This window comes from Magnolia sinica, chromosome 11 (genome assembly GCF_029962835.1).
Source record: "Magnolia sinica isolate HGM2019 chromosome 11, MsV1, whole genome shotgun sequence".
Classification (NCBI taxonomy): Eukaryota; Viridiplantae; Streptophyta; class Magnoliopsida; order Magnoliales; family Magnoliaceae; genus Magnolia; species Magnolia sinica.
Window position 1 is genome coordinate 77,145,090 of NC_080583.1, and position 22,032 is coordinate 77,167,121.

General features: G+C 41.1%; 1 protein-coding gene across 1 annotated transcript; it reads right to left on the reverse strand.

Moving 5' to 3' along the window:
* Nucleotides 1-4,746: 4,746 nt before the first annotated feature.
* LOC131219416 (tRNA (guanine(26)-N(2))-dimethyltransferase 2) lies at nucleotides 4,747-21,308 on the reverse strand. Its single transcript, XM_058214539.1, has 12 exons — nucleotides 20,885-21,308; nucleotides 17,904-18,197; nucleotides 17,048-17,135; nucleotides 16,204-16,325; nucleotides 15,574-15,713; nucleotides 15,402-15,474; nucleotides 14,312-14,400; nucleotides 13,436-13,541; nucleotides 13,079-13,291; nucleotides 12,300-12,494; nucleotides 12,083-12,160; nucleotides 4,747-5,170 (listed from the first exon to the last, which is right to left on the reverse strand). Exons 1-12 carry the CDS (start codon nucleotides 21,029-21,031, stop codon nucleotides 4,937-4,939), a joined length of 1,779 nt encoding a protein of 592 aa, XP_058070522.1. The 5' UTR covers nucleotides 21,032-21,308; the 3' UTR covers nucleotides 4,747-4,936.
* Nucleotides 21,309-22,032: the final 724 nt, after the last annotated feature.

Sequence of the window (22,032 nt, forward strand, 5' to 3'; positions counted from 1 at the left end):
ATTCCAGAATGAACATGGACTTCATGGATGGCCATGATTGGAAGAAGTTGGATTGAAGTCTTAAAGTAGGGTAAAAATGATTTAGACACGGACTATAAGTTTTGATGGCCATAACTTTGTGATCGGTTATTTATTTTGTGTTTGTATAATATATGGTTGAAAAGCAATTTGAGAATTTTATATCTTAACCAATTATCTAAGATTTATTGGTTTTCCGAGGGCTTCGCAAAAATCAATTATTTTAGAGGTTGAAGTATGTGTTTAAACAAAAATTTACTATTTTTAGTAAGTTTGATTTATTATTATTATTTTAGAGTTTTAAGAGTTTGTTTTGTGGCCCATGTCATCCAAGAGCTTCCTATGATTTTTGATAGGTTAGGTATATATTACTATTTTTATTATTTATTTCATTTTTTGGAAAAGTTTTCAATTTCTTACATGGTTAAGAGTCTAGGGTCTCTTTTACTTATATATGTTCATGAGATGCATTTGAATCAGAACTTTTCATTAATAATATTACTTTTATTTTTTAAATTAGGGATTTAAATCTATTCATAGATTCGGGGGCTATCCGATGATCACTTCTCTTTATTCCATACGCTTGCTACGTATTTGCAAGATTCCACACATGCATGGGAGCATGCAATCCACATTGTTTAGATCATCTGGCCTAAAAATGGGGCGTTTTGTTCCTCATCCTGGTCATAATAGAGAAATTAAATTGAAGGATAAAACAATGGTCCTCTCCTTCTTACCCATATAACCCTAATTAATTTTACCTTCCTCGCCAAAGTCATTATGTTGACTTTTGGTTTAGTTTGATCATGTGTGACTTATGCAGGTGTCTTAGAATTGATTGTGCAGCTTGATTCAAACCAAAACACCTAAAATAGGTAGATACATCAAACGTGAGCGTATATGATCGAGATCTTAGAAAATTGGTTGCCTATTCAATCACCCACAATATGGTTGTAAGATGGTCAGGTGATTGTCAGGGGGTGGATTTTTCCTTTGAAGATGAGTTACACATTGCCTTCCGTACAAAATGGCTTTTATAAATGAAACAATCGAGCAAAAAAAAAAAAAAAAAACTTACGGTTGATCACATAGAGAAACAATAAGATAACATTTTTAAAAGGTGAAGTGATTGCATTAATATTGGAAATAGTTCAGTGCAGAAGTATAGACTCAGATTACAGTTAAAGATTACCACAAGTGTATTATAAATAAGGATTACAACTACTCGTAGGATAGCTTTAAGATATGATAAGGAACTATAATTTGATTTGTTATGAGATGATTTACCTTGCCAAACTTCTTGCTATTTATAGATCTTGGTTGCAATTTATTTTATGGAGCTTCTTTTCTTTATTTCAACGATTATAGTAGTTGAACTATTGCCATGTCGATATCCCGGATCCTTTTATCTCTTCCTATACCTCTTATCATTTTTTTTGCTTTCTCAGTTGTGTCTCGTCGCTTATCATTTAGCTCAATGCCAAATGTACTTCCGTGGAAAATGCTCCAAATATCTTTAAATATCCTTCACATGCTGTACATTTCCATACAATAACACGTACTTTCCTCATTTGCTATTTCAGGAACGTCCAAAAATAAGGTACAACAATTTCCTATTTCTTACTTACAACTGCAGCATTTTCATTTGCTTAATAAGTGAATGAAAAGGAGGATTGATTGAACTATCCCAACCTCTTATCAATGGCCATTTGCTTGTTGAATTTTAACCGTTGGCTGCCTTTCATTTTGTTCATCCATTAAATGTCCACCAATTTGATTATTAGTAAATCTAATCAATGTGCTTTTGGGATTACAAGCCAAGACCCACTATTTGGATGCTTTGATTTTAAGTCACCATATGTCGAGAGCCTGCAAATGATTCACCACACTTGGTCAATTATCTTTTCCCCGAGTTTTATCGGCATGAAACCATTATGTTGACTTTTGGTTTGGTTCGATCATGTGTGACTTATGCGGGTGTGCTAGAATTGATTGTGCATGATTATTAGTAAATCTAATCAATGTACTTTAGGGATTACAAGCCAAGACCCACTATTTGGATGCTTTGATTTAAAGTCACCATATGTCAAGAGCCCGCGGATGATTCACCACACTTGGTCAATTATCTTTTCCCCGAGTTTTATCGGCATGAAACCATTACACCTCCACTCCAAGCAGGTCTAATTCCGTTAGAAATATCCTCTTCAATCTCCCAATCCTTCCAGGTATGTTTAATGCAAAAATCAATCCACACATGGGCCATAAAAATCTATGAGCCTACTTGGTAGATGCTTGAAATGAATTAATTACATTTTAGTTAATCATAATTTATATTATAGTGATTAAATTATGATTAGCTAAAAAGAGATGAACCCATTTTCAGAGGTCTACCAAACATGCCAATTTCTTTCATGATTTGTGTTCTACCTATATATAAATTACATTTTCTTCCACATTCTATTAAGGTAGATAATCAGATTATGGTAGGGTTTGACAAGCCCATTGGGCAGCACTTCAGGCTCCAAGTATGGCGGGCCGTGGTTAAAAGACTCAACGACTTGGATGGGCTTGCTCCGGCCCGAGTCGATTTAGGACTCACCCGAGTCCAAGGCGACTCATGCGCATCGTGACATCAAACCAGATCGAGTACCTAGTCCGAGTCGGAGAGGTTATATCGGGCTCACTGAGTCTTAAAAACATGGGTAGGGATGATGCTGCCATGTTCGCGCTGGACTATATAAGGTCCTGATTGGGTTGGCCCATTTAGCAATCTGGCCTTGACCCGGTTTGTATTAGTCACATACAGGCAAGAAACAGGTTCCAGTGGGCCTAAAAAAGAGCTGTGCTTGGGCATAGTCCCACTCCATTCATTAATTAGGGTTGAAATCAGACCCACAGGGTTCAATAAGAAATAAACCCAGAATGGAGTGGGCCTAGAAGACCAATGAGCCAGACCTAGATAGGTGGTCATTTTCAGAAAGAAAACTTAGGGGCCACAACTTGTGGGGTCATACAATCTTTGGGGCCAAGGTGCCAGTTGCACAGGACATCGGTACCATTAAAAGGGTATGGCCCACCATGAAGACCCTTGTTCTTGAAAATCAGGTTAGTCCACTCACTAGCTGGGCCACAGCTGTATGTCAAATCAGACCATGGGAAGCTGATTGCTTACTGAGTAATCTGTGGGGCCCACTGTGATTTATGTATTTTATTCACTCCGTCCATCCATTTTCCCAGATAAATTTAGGGCTTGAGCCCAAAAATGAAGCATATCCAAAGATCAAGAACGTGTACGGTTGAAAAATTCTTAGGGGCCATATAAGTTTTGGATAAAGCTGATATTTGTGTTTTTCCTTCATCCATGTCTTTGTGATCTTATGAAGAGGTTGGATGACATGTCCCCTCTCACCTGATGAGTGGCTGGGCTGATGTTTGGGCAAAGGGCAGTGGGGCCCACATCTTGGATGTTCGCATGGTCTGGCATGTGGATCATGGTAAAACATCTCCATTGCAGCTTTGGGATTTAGGAGTAAAAAAAAGAACGAATAAAAGGAAGACAGAAGATATTTTGATGCTCTGGCAGTGTGATAGATGATACGCAGGCACTTAAAAAGTACATGCAAGTCAAACTCAACAGTCCAAATTAATGTTGCCATTTTAGACGTATCATGAACCAAAAGTAACACTTATTTGGTCATCTGACCATCCATCAGGTGGGCGTTTATCTTATGGCTAAAATGGAAAACATCCAATACATTTCAACAAGCATCCACAAATATGCGGTGGATACGATTTCCTCAACCAATCTGATTTTGGACTGTTGACTCAGCCACACGGTTTAATTTAAGCTGATGCAAAATTTTCAAGTGCCCGTGTATCAAGCGCTGCCCGAGTACATATAACTCGCCCTAAAAGGGATTCGGATTCCGTAGTGACCCCTCCGTAACTGAGCTAGGTATTGAAGGAAGCTCTGTAGGCCCCACCATGATGTATGCGTTTTATCCATGTCGTCCATCTATTTTGCCAGCTCATTTTAGGGCATCTTCCCAAAAATGAGGCAGATCCAAATCTCAACTGGACCCCACCACAGGAAACAGTGGAGATTGAATGCCCACCATTGAAAACTTCTTGTGGGCCACAGGTTGTGGATCAAGCTGATTTTTATGTTTTCCTTTCATCCAGTTTATGCAACTTTATGAACAGGTTGGATGGCAAATAAACATTACGGTGAGCCCTAGGAAGGTTTCAACAGTGGGCGTCGTAATCCCCACTGCTTCCTATGGTGTGGTCTACTTGAGCTTTGGAACTGCCTTTTTATTTTTTTTCACACACGCACACACACCACCACACACACTCACGCAGTAGTGGGATATCACCACCTATGGGTACTCTTAACTCTCAACCAGGTGTTGAAACTCCTGAGAGTCTATCACGGAACTGCCTCATTTTTGGGCTCATACCCTAAAATGAGCTCACAACATGAATGGACAAACACGGATAAAACACTTACATCATGGTGGGGCCCACAGTTCTTTTCCAGTACCGAGCTCAACTCGGTCAGACCCAATACGTCCCGAGACATGAGTCACCCCAGACTCCGGCGAGTCCGACAGGTTCAGCCCTGACTGGGGCAAGTTAGGATTCGAAGTGAAAAGCTTGCAATAAAAGAAATTGACAATAGTACCCTTACGTTACTCTTCAAATTATGTAAGGCAGGCTTGCATGATGTACTCAAATTGGGCATTTATGTAATATTTTTGGAATACAATATGCGCATTTATATCATTTCCTTAAAAATAAAATAAATAGTTTAGAGAGCTTACCATAGATTAGGAAAAATAACTTAAAACAAACAAAACCTCTCCCTCCATTGAAGGGTCCCGCAACAAACTTAAACTAGAAAAAACTAACCATGTCGTCATGAATCTGGTGTGGCCTCATCTGTCTTTTGGCGCTTGGGGTCCGGTTCATCTCCCTCATGACTAGCAGGCTCGTTGATATTCTGTGGACCCAACAGAGAAGCATGCTTGCTTGTGATTTGACGACCCGCACGAACCTTCGGGCCCCAATGCCGTTCGGGATTCGGAAGGAAACGGGCCACCTTCTTGGCTTGTGCTTTGCTAAGGGAGGCGAACGCTCTTGTAAAATTAGCCTGGTTGACATGTGGAGATAAAGAGTTACAAAGAGTGCTTAAGGCATAACTGGCCAAAGTTGGTGAGTTCCTAAAGAGTAGTGCTACAGTAATTCCCATCCTCCCTGCTTTAATTGAATGGAGGAAGTGTATACAACAAAAAATTGTGGGGCCTACCTTGATGTTTATGTGACATCTACTCCATCCATCATTTGTGCCAGTTCATGGTGGAATGTGAGCCGAAGAATCAGGCTGATAGAAAGCTTCAAGTGGGCCATAGACGGGAATGATTGGGATGTGAAACCTGCTGAAATCTTCATGGAGCCTGCCAAGATATTTGGGTTTTTGCCTTCATCTGTACCTTATGAATGGGTTTGATGTCATATAAACATCACAGTGAGCCCATGAAGGTTTTAATTGTGGGCTCATTATTCCCACTGTTCCCTATCTTGTGGCCCACTTGAGCTTTTTATCCACCGATTTAAGGACTCGTGTCCTAATAGGAGCTGATGAAACTGATGTACGGAGTGGATTTCACAGACACATCACGGTGGCCCTTATAGAGCTTTTCGTTGTAGTGCTCTCTGGTCCAGTTAAATATGGGAAGGGAGAGGACACTTGTAGTCAATACACAGCAATCGCTCCCGAGCGGATCATAGCATTACTCATTCCTAAACATAGACCGTTTGAGTTTGAAAGTTCACAAAATTCAAATCATAATGGGTCCATGCGTTGGCTCTAACCCCTGATAAGAGAAGTAATAACTAAGGGCATTTTAGTAATTTTACTCACTGGAAACGGCTCTGCCATAATTTAAAAAAGGTGGAGGCATTGTATGGTACAATCACAGGCCGTGGGGAGTTTTTTTCAGTAAATCTCTCTCTCTCTCTCTCTCTCTCTCTCTCTCTCTCTTAAAATTGGTGAATTGATATGCAGCTTCACTTTCAATTACTAGTTGAAAAGAACTCTGGCAAATGTTATACTTCCCAGTTTCAGCTATGGTGGAACCTCCGTTGATATCCAGTTTGAGCAATAAATCAGGAGAAGCCAGAAACTCAGGTGTCGGGTGCCAAGGTCCCTGAGAAAGAGCCAGAGATGAGGTTGGATCCGAGGAGGAGAAAGTGGGTTAGAAGCAAGGCCTTGTAAGGGAAGGGAAAGGAGGTCGGGAGAGAGGAGAGCTCAGGGGCATCCCCACAGTCCAGCACAGCTCATCGTTGCCATCAGAAGTCATCAAGAGGCTTCCAGCCAGTCCACCTTAAGCTGGGCGATCATGCCAGCTCATTTTAGTAGAGAGGGGGATCCATGGATTCCACCAGCTTTTGAATCCGGTGTATGGTGTAGTTGACACAGCATGGGGATGTGAAATGGTCTTAAGTCTGGGTTATGGATGTAAAGGTGTTTCAAGTCTGGTTCAAAATTCAAATTCTAGACAAGTTGTATTCGGAGTTATTGAAGGTGGACGAGATGCCCCTGTCGCAGATGCTGTTTGCTGATTTGTGTCAGATTGGTGTTGAGTCTGGTTTTATCAAGACTGTGGGATGTTGATATCCTTAAGCTCAGCTTCTCCAAAAGCTGCAAACCTGCTGGATTTTTCGAGCTCTCTTCAAGGAAAGAGACCTCTTGCCCTTGCCGGTCAGTGGAAGAGTGTGGGCACAGTCACTCTATGGTGTTTGCTAGGGGGAATTGGAGAAGGATCATTGAGTCTCAGGGCCAAGTTGAAGCTTGTTGTGCAGAGGTCAGGAAGGGTCAGCAATGGGGGGTGGGGATCAGCTGTGAGGAGGGGTAAAGAGGAGGGTAGTTTTAGGTTCTACGAAAGGAGGGGTGTCTTGGGTCGAAGAAGGGAAAGAAGAAGCAGCCCTGGTGGCCGTCGATAATGCATTGGCACCATTCATTGTGGCTGGGAAGGGAGATTCACCTTGGGTGAGAATTGAGGAAGAAGCTGGAGGAAGGGAGAGAGGGATGATCAGGTGTCCCAAACATCTGAAAGCTTTTAGAGAGATCCAAAACCTCAAGTGTAGCATCAATTATGAGAAAACATGAGATAGCAAGGGAGAAGACGCGATGACTATCAAATGAATATTCTCTCCTGGAATGTCAGAGGGCTGGGTGGCAGTAACGAGGAGAACCGTAAGAGAGATGGTAAGGTCAAACAAGGTAAAATCCTTATTATCCCAGAAACTAAAAGAGAGGAAATGGATGCCTCGATAGTCAAGGAGGTGTGAGATAATGGGGCCTGCAGATGGGAGAGCCTGAAATTGTCAGGGAGATCAGGGGTGTATCTCAGTCGTTTACAACTCGATGACTGAAAATATCTAGCTCCACAGTCGGCCGATGGTCAGTTTCTTTCCTGCTAGAGCAAGTGGGAGATGGAGGAAATCCTTGGTGCTTGTTTGTAGTCTATGGGCCAAATGATGTGCCCCTGTGATGGGAACTATGGGAGGAGCCACATAGAGTTCAAGACAGGTGGAGGGTCCCATGGTACATTGGTGGAGATTTTAATGTGATCGGGTTTCGATACAAGAAGAGGTGGGTCCAGAACCGGTTCCAGCATGAATGGGATCAATCAGTTCACAGAAAGCATGGAGCTAATTGACATTCTCCATCACAGTGCCAAAATTCACTTGGACTAACAACAAGGAGAATCCTATCATGTGCAGACTTGATAGATTTCTGATCTATGGTCCGTCGGAGGTTATGTTTCTGAAGGCTACCAGAAAGCCCTACTGAGAAGAATGTTTGACCACAAATGATCTGCACAACTACCAAGATCGAGTCCTGGGGAGCTAAACACCTTAGGTTTGAGATCATACGGGTGGATTCATCCCCATTTCCTTCCTGCTGTATAGTGGTGAGCTGAGTTCAAACTATATGGTTAGGCGGGGTCTAAATTCATTGAGAAGTTGAGAATGCTAAAGGGCAAATAAAAGGTATGGAGCAAGGCAGAATTCAAAGTCTTAAGCGAAAGGAAATCTGATCTGCAACTCTCTTTCTCAGAGTTGGAAAAAGAAAAAGGTGGAAGGCAGGTTCTGCCTAAGAAAGCAGAAAGGTACATGAAGGGTTTGGAGGCCTTTGAAGATAAAGGGAGAGATGGGTGAGAAAAGGGGAAGGAACACTACTTATTTTAACAAAGTAGCAAATGTGAGGAGCAAACAACATTTTGTCAGCGAGAAAAGAAGAAGAATTCCTAACATCTGTGGATGAAGTCAGCAACTGTTTTAAGGACCATTTCACTTTTGACTATTTTCAGGTGCAGCCAACACTTGGAGGTTTGCAGTTCAAAGCAATCTTGGATCAGCAAGCCATCTGATTGGAGAGGATGTTGGAAGAAGAGGAAATTAGAGCAGCAATCTTAGAATCAAAAGAGAAATTGGGCACCTGGCCAGGATGGTTCCCCTTTGCTACTCTATCAAGTGTGTTCGTATATTGTTTGAGCATACCTTTTGGCAGCATTCCATGATTTTCATGAAAATGCATTCTTATGGAAGCCAATAGGGGCATCCTTCATTGCCCTGGTTCTGAAGAAAGCGAGTGCAGAGGTAGTAGCACTCTATAGGTCAATTAGTTTAATTGGCAGCTTGTACAAAGATTATTTCCAAAGTGCCGGCGAAAAGAGTGCAAATGGTGTTGAAGACAATTATTTGGGAGGCCTAGAGCGCGAGATCTGTGATGTTCCTGATAGATGTTCATTCATTACTAATGAATAGATGATTACACGAAAAGAGGAAAGAGTTTCTTATTTAAAATCGATTAGAGAAGGCAAATGAAAGTGTGAACAGGAACTTTCTATTCTTCCTCTTGAATCAATTGGGTTTTAGCTTGAGATCAGTGGGTTGGTAAAGGCATGTGTTACATCCCTGGGATTTTCTATCCTGATCAACGGATCCTCAAACTAACACATTCCCGAATCCATTTCTCCATCTAACCCCACAGGCCAACCTCCTCAACATATAAAAGGAGAATATTCCAAATGCTATTCATATGATTATAAGCCTTTCTATATCTTGCATATAATGCCCAGCCTCCCTTCCCCATGTCTTGAGTCAAGCATTAGTGTGAAACAAAGCTCCACCCATAATCTGCCTACTTACTAAATGCCCCTTGGGATTTTGAAATTACATCCCCAATGCCTTACCTTTAGCTAGGATTTTGTAGTGACCCTCAATCAGAATAATAGGACCGAAATCCCTCCAACCTTATGCCCCTTCTTTGGAATCAAGGAGCCAAAGCACTAGTGTCAGCTGAGAACCACCACGTCAGAAATTCCACTTCCTCCAAAATAGTTGGAAGGAGGGCAATAGGAATACCATCCGGACATAGAGCCTTGTCCCTGCCAAGTGACAAAACCCTGCTTGCTTCACTCCAACCTTCCCTATTGGTGTTGCTGAACAATCAGCTTCTTCCTCAAAAATGTAATTGAATTCGAGATTTAGGTTGGGACAGAACCCCTCTTGAAGAAGACCATAATACCACTTCACAACTGAGTCACACAATTCTCCTTTTTCTTCTGTTCTTTCCCCATCCACTACCAATCTGTGGATAAGGTTGCTTCTCTGTCTGACATTCGTGATTCCATGGAAGAATTCCGTGTCCTCAATACTCATTCCCCTCTTTAATCCATACCGCACTTGATGTTGCCTCCTTTTAATCTGCTCTTCTTTCGCTTTCTTGTTGTAGTCAAACTGTAGACGAGTATGCAGACTCTTTTCCTGTTCATAATAATTTTTATCATCCAATGTTTCTTTCATGGTCCTGTTAGCCGATATCAGTATCAAGTTCTTACTAGGTATAGAAGGGTAAATTGTAGGGAGGAAACCTATGGGGAACTATTGCATAAATTTATTACATTTGCTCAGATCACCCTGAATTGTGAACTAAGGTGCTAACCAGTGCAGGCGATATGTGATTTAAAAAAAAAAGTTCCTGCTAATTAATTATTATTATTTGAACGGTAAATGCCAGCTAATTATAAAACCTACAATAAACATACTTAATATATACCAAATCATTGTCTTATATACATAGTTCAAAAAACCCAAAAACTCAACTTGATTCGATGTCCAGACAGGTTATAAATTTGTTATTTATAACAAATTTATTATTACTTAATAATTAACAAATTTGTTATATATTTAATTATTAAAATTAATAAATTTGTCAAGTAATAATGCCCCTATTTAACAGGTTATAAATATAACAATTGACATTTGGTCATGGATGAAACATATTTGGTTGGTAGAGTCAATTGACTCTTTAAAAAAGGTCATGGGATCGAATCTCTCATTTTGTATGATTTATTTTTTATTTTTTATTTTTATTTTTAATTCTGAAAAGCAACCACACAGTGTGACTCAGCTCGAGTTGTGCTGAGTTGCGTCGAGTAGACCAAGTCAGCGAGCCGACAGCCAAGTCGAGGTGGCCAGCGAGTTTCGCGGTGACTTGGCCCAAAATCTTGTCAATTTGAGTTGACTCAGCCCATAATCAAGTCGAGTCACCGAGTTTTAAAACCATGCTTCTATATGCTTATGACGTAACTTAAAACTTATTTAATCATGTCAAAGAATACAAATGCTCGAAGGGCATTCCACAATCGCCCCAAGAATGTAACGGAAAGCATCCTAACACTTTTGAAAAATTATGAAAGAAGCGTCCCAAGAGTTGTACCCAAAACCATTTTCATGCTAACATACAACCTCAGTACCTGTCCGAGTACCTCATACCAATTACTGGCAAACATGGTCTCACTGTTCAGCTATTGCCATTTTGATGCAAGACAATTAACCACTTGCTCTAAAAGCTCGAACTGTTAAAGCATGGCGAATTAATCCCCTTATCTTATAGCCCAGACCCCACATCTCATGGGTTAGGACCTCGGCTGAACCCCCCCGGTGGGCCCCAAATCACATGGGTACCGCCTCACATGAGCCACCCGAATCACACGGGTGGGGCCCGCCTCACACGGGTCGCCCACCCCGAGTGTGTCCCTGCATCCCACGGGCTACCCCACTCGAGTTTGGTGTGAAAATGCCCCTGCATTAATCACCCCCGGTGAGGAGTCTTGAACCCAAGGCCTCCCGCGTGATACCAATTTGATGCAGGACAATTAACTATTTGCTCTAAAAGCTCGAACTGTTAGAGCATGTTGAATTAATCCCTTTATCTCATACCCCAGGCCCCACATCTCATGGGTTAGGACCTTAGCCGAACCCCCCTCATGGGCCCCAAATCCGATGGGTACCGCCTCACACAAGGCACCCGAATCACACGGGTGGGGCCCGCCTCACATAGGCCGCCCACCCCGAGTGTGTCCCCGCATCCCACGGGCTACCCCACTCGAGTCCGGTGTGAAATGCCCCCGCATTACGTTTTGCCACTCATAATTTTTGGTGCATGGATTTTTAATTCAGTGTCTGACATCATGGGTTTTGGCTGTCACTCTCTTTTCATAAAGGGGCTTTTGAAAATTACCTAGAAGATAGGGTATTTGCGAATACCCATATAAAAATAATATGTTTGCAAATAGCCACATTGTTAATCTTACCCATTGGCCTTTTCAAATGGCTGTTAACTTCTTCGGCATATTTGAAAAATGAAGAAACTACCCCTACAATAAAACCTCTACCCCCCCTCCCCCTTCCATGCAGGAGAATTTTGGGGTATGTTCCATATGAGCAGTTTTCATTATTTTCTAACAGTTACTAGCAGAATGCGGGTATTTGCAATTACGGTTAATTAACAATGTAAAAAAAATAATAATAATAACAATGTGCTTATTTGCAAGCCTTATGTTTTTATGTGGCCATTTGCAAATGCCCTATAATTGACGTAGGAGTTTGCAAAAACCCATTTCTTAAATTGGAGGCAAAATGAGAATAGAATGAAATGAAGAATATAAGAAATGAAAAAGACGGGAAAATGGAAAGGATCAAAACACACCTGCAGAGTAGGTTCCTTAGCCAGGATGGCACTTCCTGATTGATCTGATGGTTGAGCTTTCACAGGATGGTTCTTGACCTATGCAAACAAGCCACAAAAGTGAAATCAATCTCCTCACTTTACCACTTCTGACAACCCATTGATCTTCCAACCATGACAGTCTGTCTACAAAAGTGAAAAAGAGAGCTTTCTCAAAGAAATGGAAATTTTCAATTACCCAACAACGCATGATGTCCCAAATGACTTCCATTGGAGCATCTGTTTTCATCCCCAGTGGATTCACGTGACTGCCGGAGATGCGATATCCAGCATTGATAACTGCAGAACGGAACATAACTGCAGATGGGGAGGTGCATTTGAGAGTTGCACACAGGTTGTGGAGACTCACAAAGAGAGGCACATCAATCAGCTCCTGCAAATATTAGCATCATGCATATAAGGAACCAGTATCACAAGATTTTACAGAATAATCATTTTTTATTCCTAATTAAAATTTTTATTTAAATTACATGGGTGGTTGGTTCCAACTTCCAAGGAGTTATAACTGTAACCAGCACACATGCACACGCGGGCACATGCATACATGTGCAAGTACGCATGCGCACACACAGGGAAGATGTTAACTTATCATCCACACGCGCATGCACAGAGGTAGGTTTGACCTGACACAACCATCCTTTATCCAGGCTTTAGGACTAGCAAGAAGAGCACAAAACTCCCACATGCGTAATGTAATATACTATTACATAGGTTGATTATAATCAAACACTATCTAATGGTCTATTATATAGGTTGAGTATTATCAACAAGTTTGGCCCTTGATAGAGAGGAATCGTGGAACAAGATTCATGTGACCCTAATTAGTTGAGATAAGGCTTAGATGATGATGATGATGATGACAGGTGGTTAGGAAGGTAAATAAAATCATGCAAAAGTAATTATAGTATAATACATAGCTGCATGCTGGTGTGACACTATTTGAAGGCAGGTGGTTACCTCAGATATTGTAGTTAACACAGCTGAAATCTTGTCGTATGCGGGGTATCGATCCTTCATAGACTTAACATTTGCTGATATGGAAGCTACCCACTCTTGGTCATGGATTGGGGCCGACCATATGGGCCCACCCATGTTAAACTTCTTCCCACAGTCACTGCAATCTTGAGGAACCACAGGACCAAAACCGGGCATATACCTTACGCTGTTATTCTGGAGAAATTGGGGAAAAAAGAGAGCAAAAAGGTTGTAACAGAATGAAAATCAGATGTCCAAATAATATTTTCGAGAATATTGTCGATACAAAACTGCATCCACCAGATGAAAGAAAGAAGGTAGAGATATAACCAGATGTACCTTAGTGACAGTCCTCCCAAGACACTGCAGATGGAAAGAATCACACCCAATACACTGGTATACATATGAAAGCTTAAGAGGAGTGTTCTTCATTGCACTTGCAGAGCTGCACATAATCCAAGTCATGTTTTTCACTCATGGCAATGTGAGATAGCAAACAAATGTGATATCCTAGAATAGGAGGAATTTTATGAATCTCCACCCAAAGTTATGATTAGCATGCGCATGCCATCATTCTTACAAGTAAAGCTGTTTAGGGCCCATTTGGACACACTGTTGAAAGGGGCATTTGATGCCTAAACAGCATTTTGAGCCAAACCACAATTTGAGTCGTGCGTTTAGATGCACTTTCACAAACCCCGTCTCATCCCCTACTCGAAAAGATTGGCAGTAAAAAGCCAACTCAACGAAAAACCAATCCATTTCTTTTTCGTGACTCAACAGGAAAGCAGGCGTGAAATCACTTTTTGTGGAAGTGTGTCCAAAATGGGCCTGTAGGTGATCCAGATAATTGACATGATTGCTCCCACAGTGGATCGACTACACACTGAAACTCTTCCACACCGGAACATCTTAGACATCCATCCAATCTTTGGCCATTTCTTGCCAAATGTGGACCCTTTTTCTTTGTGGGCTGCTGATTGAAGATTTAGGATTGATTGCCCTGTCAGGGATATTTTTGGGTAGATCGATCCAGTTGGGCCCATCAGATCAATTGCATGCATCACCAAACTTTGGCCGCATGTTGAAGAACTCAAGTCCTCAGGCAACATATCTTGGGTCAAGAGTCACATAATTCCACCCTAATATGGTAAAAAGAGCAAAGTGCTCAATCAGTCACTGTTAATGCTCACTCGAAAGAAACATGCCACGCACGTGAATATGCGCACGAAGACCCGAATGTAGAAATCCATCTGTACGGAGAGGACAGGAACTATGTATCGCTTGTAGCGATTTGCATGGCTCTGCATTTGGAAAAGGCAGAACAAAAACCACAAATTTGAAATTAGACTCATTGATACTGAGTTCGCTTTGTAAATTCTGAATGCAGGTCCTTCCCAAACCCTCTAGGCTAGGTGTACCAACGTACCTTACCTGAGCAAGATCCATACTGTCCAGCAGGTGGGCCCCATTGTCTGTATCCTGGCCCAACTTCCTCCTGGTGGATGGCTTAGATCTTGCACATGTGTTCCTGCCTGGTGAGGGGCAGGGAACTACCAGCATGTAGAAAAAATTCTTTTGAAAGTAAGGGAAATGCTAGTCACCCTGACTGCTAATGCACCCATCTTTCCTACTGTTGGTAATGCAAGAAATGTTCCAGTGTCCTTAAGAGCACTACAAGTTCTAGTCCCCCTAGTTGCATTGGGACACAGACAGTCCAATCCATTAATGGAGACTGTTCATAGGTCTAACACATATTTCATGGGCTACCATGAAAACATCACACCGATCTAACAAATATTTACCATTTGATAAATGGCTTTAAAATCTACAGTCAGGATCATTTACACAAAAATAGGTCCAATCAACATTATGATTCATATGTTTGTTAGGAACCATCACACGTTGCTTATGGTTCTAATGAACCACTTTCGTCAGGCAATCATAAAATCCCATTGACGGGTTGGAAAAAGAATGACTACAGAAAAATTAGGCCTAACTACGGATGGATTAGATAATCTGATCAGTGTGATTTCTTCCCGGCAGCCCATGAAATGCTTTCTGAGCTTAATGGACAGTTCAGATCAATTGATTGGACTGTCCGAGGGAATGCTGCAACTAGGAGCACCATACTTATAGTGCTCTGAGAGCCTAGAGCATCCCTCTGGTAATGCAGCTATGCAATAGTACATTTTTTTTACTAGCTTATGAACAAAAGCAGAAAGGATGGTGCATTTACTAGTCAGAATGGGTGTAATAGTAGCTTCCTCCCAAGTTAGAACATCTTTTGCATTGATATAAGTACCTCGATGCTTGCTAGGAGGGTCCTAAGAGCCATTTCATGGCAGTATTTTCCTCTCAAAGGGTACGAGCCATATCTGATTCAAAACTAGTTATTAGAACAAAATATCCAGTTATAAGGCAATCATAAAATTCATCATGTTGCATTTTGAAGACTGTAAAGCATAAGAACTCACTTGGAATAGCAGACTTCCCCATTTCCTCCACAAAGCACAGCCATATCAGTGGCTGTGCACATTAACATCCCTCCATCAGCGACTGATTGAACTGCAGAGTCCAAGAACACAGAAGGCGATCCATAAGGATCAAGATCGACCTGAAATAGCAATGAGGGGTGAATAGTCATTCCTCTGAGATCCATGCTAGGATATGCAAATCCATTCAGCATTCAAAGACGGTCAATCGATGCTTCAATTCTAGAAAAGAATGGAAAGTGACATTTAAAGTCTAGCATCCAATATTTCTATTATCAAGAATGAAATAAAATTGTTGAAGAAAGAGGAAATCAAGCAATCCATCAAGATATTGGATATAAAACAATGTTATATGACTGCGCATAATATGCATTGAGTGGTTGGAACTTGGAAATCTCAACGAACATTGAAACTGACCCTTTCACACCCCATGTAGGAATCATAATGTTTTCGCATGAACTAAGCTCAAAAATAATCAAATAAAATTTGAAAGAAAACCAGAAGTCATGATTTGTCCAAAACCCAAGAGCATTCAGTAGACTTTTCGCAATAAACGCTAAACATAACAGCAGACTTTTCACAGAGGAAAATTGTCTTCGGTAGAGTGCATACCACATCAAATTCTTTCTGATGTGTGAGCATATAAATTCGAGCATCGGCAAGCTGAGGTTCCACCTTTGAACAGGCAACAGAACCATTTAATTTTATATTCCTCTTGCAAGCTTCAACAGACACTGAAACAGGCAAATGCATGGTCAAATCATCAGAGCCAGTATGCTGCTACTGAAAAACTATAATATGGTACTGTAAATCGGTAATGTAAAATGAACTGTAGCATGAGTGATGAATCACAAAATATGACTACAATTATAGGATCCTGATGCATCAGGACGTAAATAGTGTTGTGACATTGCCATTTTGTACTGGTGAAGACATGGTTAAAAGAGTCAGGGACTCAACCTGACTTGTTCAGCCCTGAGTTGAGTTGTGACTAGCCTGAGTCAGGGGGGTGACTCGTGGCATTGAACCGGATCAGGTCTGACCAAGTCCAAGTCGCATCAGACTCATCCGAATCTTAAAACGATGGGTGGAACCCATGGTTTGGTGATCCAGACTGTCTATCCGATGGGGACTGCTATGGATGGGAGATGCCCAAAAAGATCTTACAGACTGGAAGATAAAAACTTTTTTTTTTTTTTAATTGGTAGTCTACAGAGACTGTTATAGAAAGAACATAGAAATAATCCCTAGAAAGGATCAAAGATTGAATAACCGGAGTCTGGAAGAGTTTGGGGCATCCCCCATTAGGCCTTCAGACCATTAGTCTTGATCACAGGACAAAGGGTCCACTCATATTGAGTGGATGGACGGACGCATTGGGACACAATGCACATCCTGATGCATCGGGAGTCAAATTAGTTCTTCAAATGTAAGATGCTTAAAGAGGCGCAGATACCTTTATCATTGTCTACTGCTATAACTTGACCAACCCCTTCTATTTCACGTGCATAACGCAGCGCTCTTAATCCAGAAGCAGCCAAAGCCTGCAAATTCATGACGAAGAAAATAGCAATGAATTGAAGGAAAATATAGATGCTAAACAAACACTGTAGGGTTATGATTGCTACATCCAATGCTTCCTGAGATGAGCTACTCTTCGCAGGGCTCCACAAATGGTAAAAATGGAGGTTTATTAATCCCACATGCCCTCCTGCACAGTGGCCACATGCAGATGTGGAGGTGTCCTCCAAGAATCAGTGGACCAAAACTCATAGATCACATTGTCTGAAAGCAACTACTCCACGCATCATGTGGGCGTCACGCACATGGGATATCGACCGTCACAGTTTTGTTTCCAGTTCAAGCATTCACGTTTTCTTACATGTGGGCCCAATGAATGAGTTAAAAATGGTGGCTTCTTAAACCTATACACCCTCTTGCAGACTTGCACAGTGGCCACATGCGGAAGTGGAGGCGGACTCCACCCTTTAGAGAACAGTCTGCAAGCAAATACTCCACTCATCATGCAGGCCATACACAGGTTGGATACGCACCATTATAGTTTTGTTTTTAATTCAAGCATTCATGTTTTTCTTGCATGTGGCCCAATGAATGAGTGCCCTGACCCAACTTTTTAGCCAGGTGATCTACATGGTGGGTCCCACCTGATTGACAACTTGGGTGCGGTGCATGTATGAGATATCTGCATGTGTCACCGCATGCACAATTGGCAAACCTCTGGCAAAATTAGCCTTAGAAAACATAACACATTGATAGAAAGAAAGAAAATGAAGGAAGAGAAAGAAACAAACCTCAAGCACTCTTGGGGGCTTTAGTTCCCCTCGTCCCTTTCCCCACGTAGTTTTCAACGGTTCTTTTGAGCTGCAATCAGGTTCATCTTGAGACGGCTCCATCTGCACTTCACATTCTCCATTTGATTTTTCCTCATGAGGAATGGTTGCTTCCTCAGGCACAGGTCCAGAAGAACCCTCTTCGGATAACTGTTGTTCTGTTTTCATTTTTTTCCTCCGCATTGACTCATGCTCCTCTTTGCGTTTGGATATAAAGGTCCTCAGAACCGCAATGGATATATCTCTGTTGTTAACCTGATTAATGATGAGAAATTGTCAACTCTCTTTCTCATTCCATTTTTTTTTCGATGAATAAACACCGGCTTTCTTTCAGTCAAGGGAAAAATGCAAAGGCTAATTAACAAAGAGAAGTAATGGCTTTTGCCAAGTAGCAGCAGCACAACTGCAATGGCATTCACCTAGAAATGGATTAAACAGGAAACCATACGACACAAATAACTACTGCAGAATAGGTCTTTTTAGCCTTGTTGATAGGACTGCGACTTGGGTTCAGGTCAACCCACATCCATTTGACCCAACTTGAGTTCGTGTCGGGTTTGGGTTGGGTTCAGGTTAATAAGCAAATTCAGGTTGGATTATGTCAGGTTGGGAACAATCACATGTATTTGGGTCGGGTCTAGTCGGGGCTGAGTCGAGTATAGTGGAATTCAAGTTGGGTGCAGGTTAGGCACCTCAGATTGGAATTCAGGTTGCAGGTTGGGTTCTCCTGAGGTTGGGTTGGCTCGGGATGACTGTCAACCCGACCAAACTGACCCGAGTTGCATCTTATTCCCTACTTGCTAATGGGGCTTGTGCAGGTCCACTTGTTTCCAAATGTGCCAGTTAAGGCCTGTTTGGGGATCACCAAAAGATGAGTTCATCTCAGTTTAGTTAATCGTAATTACGTACTAAAGATCATATTTCTTTTTAGTAAGAATTAAAAATAATCTTTATAACCAACAATCCCAAACTCAAACACGTAATAATGATGAACTAAAACGAGATGGACTCATTTTTAAGTGGCACCAAACAGGCCCTTTGTTTTTCCGGGCCTGTCGACAGGTGAATCTGAAAACCAAAGGAGATTCATGGCCCAACAGAAAAGTTATTTGTGAATGAACCAGTTGTTTCAGAAATTATTCAAGTAAATAATTGGGGGGCACTTTCAGATACATTGCTCAAAAAAATTCACATAACACATAGTTTATTTGGATTTAGAAATTTCTGTCCTTAAATGTTATGAGAGGATTCATGGAGAGATCAGGACAGATTGAACGAAATGCATGGGATCTTCGAACTCCACCATCCATTTTCCTTCTTTTTTCTTTTTGATAAGAGAACCAAGATTTGTCCAGCGATAAACAAAATTCTTATCAAAGACGGAAGAAAAAGTACAATCAGCTCTTCGACAAATTCCCCATCGATGCGAGAAGACACCAAACATTCAAATCCAGAACTAGAGTGGAAAGAACAAAAACCCAACTCCATATAGATGCTCATAATGAAATCATTATTGAGCCAATAAGATAAATAAAGGAAAAGTAAAGAACCGGCTTTACAAATCCTCCATCTACACGGGAAAAAACCCAAAGTCTTCGATCTGAGAAATGTCTAAAATCATCATAAGAACTCAAATCTAACTCCATACAACCAATAAAAAATGATCGGAACTTGTATATGCACCAACCATGATTGCTTTTCATTTTCTAACACCCTCTTGTGTAATATTTCAATTCCCAAAATGGAAGATCCATGAATGCAAATCAATCAGCGGGGTTGAAAATATTGGGTACCCAAACAAAATCCTTTGTCAAAGCCTCTATGAAAAGCATTGGGTTTTCAATAAATCATCCATCAGCACAAGAAATCCATCAAGAGCACAAACCAAGCATTGTAGAAATCTAAGGGTCTGTTTGGGTGATGGCCTAAAATGAGCTTATATATATATATATATATATATGGCCATTTCAAGGCCTTTAAAAAGACTGGCATATGGCAATCATATGGGGACATGCAGATGGAACCTAAAAAAGCAGGATCCTCTCCATTTTCAGCGCGAATTTGTCATTTCTGGTGGCATTAAATTTGAGGGCAATGCACAAATGCCAAAAATCCGAACTGTTCATAGGTGGATCAAGATGTGGAAAACTAGCATGGATTTCCGTTTCTGGATGCCTGCATATAATCCATCCCGAGTGTGATGTATGATACGCAGGCACCCAAAAATTGCAAACACGGCATCTATGTAATGCAAAATAAACTATCACCTTAGTGGGCCCCACTTAAGATGGGGTATAAAACAACAATTATATGGACACAATACATTAGTTGATATCTAATAGACAGTCAGCAAGAAAAATAATCACTGGTTTAGATTTTAACAAGCATATTTTCATACATTGAAGATTACAATCGTTCAGCCAATACCTTTTCAGGCTTATAAACTATCCATAGTGGGTTGCATGAGTTGTACTGTTTAATTTAAGTTAGATATATCCTATGCGTAAAATGCAAGTGCCTGTGTATCATCCACCACACTATGCTAGAGTATCAAATAACTCCTAAAGTAGAACCCCATTTAATAAACCACTATAAAGTAAAATTCTCATCAAAGACAACAGAAAAGCAAAGAATTTTCGACAAATCCTCCATCGTTGCAAAAAACCCATTTACCATTCTATCCACGAACCACGTAGAAACCAAAGGAACGATTGAAAACCAAGACTGTTAAGGCAAAAGCCAATCTTTTTTCCTTTTTAAATCAAGAATTCAATGCAAGAAAGAAATAAAATCCAGAAGTAGAACAAAAAAAACCAACTTCATACAACAATCCGCCGAATAAAGAAGAAAAGCACCAGCTTTTCAGAAAACCCAATAGCGGTGCAACAACCGTTTGGTCCAAGAAGCGAGAAGAAATCGAAAGCGAGATCGAAAAGCGAGACCTGGGTCTTGTTATAGAAGACTTGGTTGTTGGAATGCATGAGGATTTCTGCATCTCCTTCTTTGATTATGATGTAATCGTCGGGATTAGTAGAGAGGGGGTTCTTCTTCTGCTTCTCCTGCTGCTTCTTTTCTCCTTCTTCTCCCATCTCGTTTTCCAGCAACACCAGGAGAGAGAGAGAGAGAGAGAGAGAGAGAGAGAGAGAGAGAGATTTCGTTTTTTGAAGGATGCTGTTTTGGAAAGATTCGGTTTTGGTTTTCAGTCTCTGAGAGCTGCTGCAACCGCAGCAAAGAAAAGTGCATACACCGTATGAATAGTGTATATGCGTTGAGCAGAAAACCCTCCGTTTTTCTACTTCGAGGAAGAGAGGATTTTTAAGGTTGGGAGCGTTTTGTTTTACTTAAACCCTAGTTCTTCGCCATGCGTGCACGTTAGAATATCCTCGTTGGGTAATTCTTAAGTGCGCCGGCTTTTGTTGCTAGTGCGCGCGCGTGAGTTTCGATTGGGTTTCACATTAAAGCTACGTGCGTCGAGATGTATGGGGCCTTCCTGTAATGTTTTACGTGGAATCCAAACCGTTCATGTAACGAATTATCCTGATAAAAAATCCAGGTGGTCCACACCACAACGAGAGATGTACAATCACGCCTACAACCTATATATATTTACGTGGTCTGAGCCGGTGTGTCCCTTCGCCCTGATATTTTCGAAATCGGATTGCGTACTTAGTTACTTAGTAGGCTTTTGTCGTACTGAGTAAACTCAGTTGGGCCCACTGTTAATGTATGTGGTTTATCTACACCGTCCATCCATTTTCACTGATAATTTTAGTGGTTGATACCAAAATTGAAGTGAATCCAAACCTCAAGTGGATCATTACACAGGAAACAGTGTGGAATAATGATTTCCACCGTTGAAACCTTCCTGGGGTCTAAATTAATTTTTATTTTTCATCCAACCGGTTCATAAGATCACAAAGACATGTACGAAGAGAAACCATAAACATCAGCTTGATCCAAAACTTCTTTGACCTCCAAAAAATTTTCAATGGTAGAGGTTCATTAAAACTGTTTCCTGTAGTGTGGTCCACTTGAAATATTAATTTTCTTTATTTTTGGGATCTAGTCCTAAAATCATCTGTTAACATGG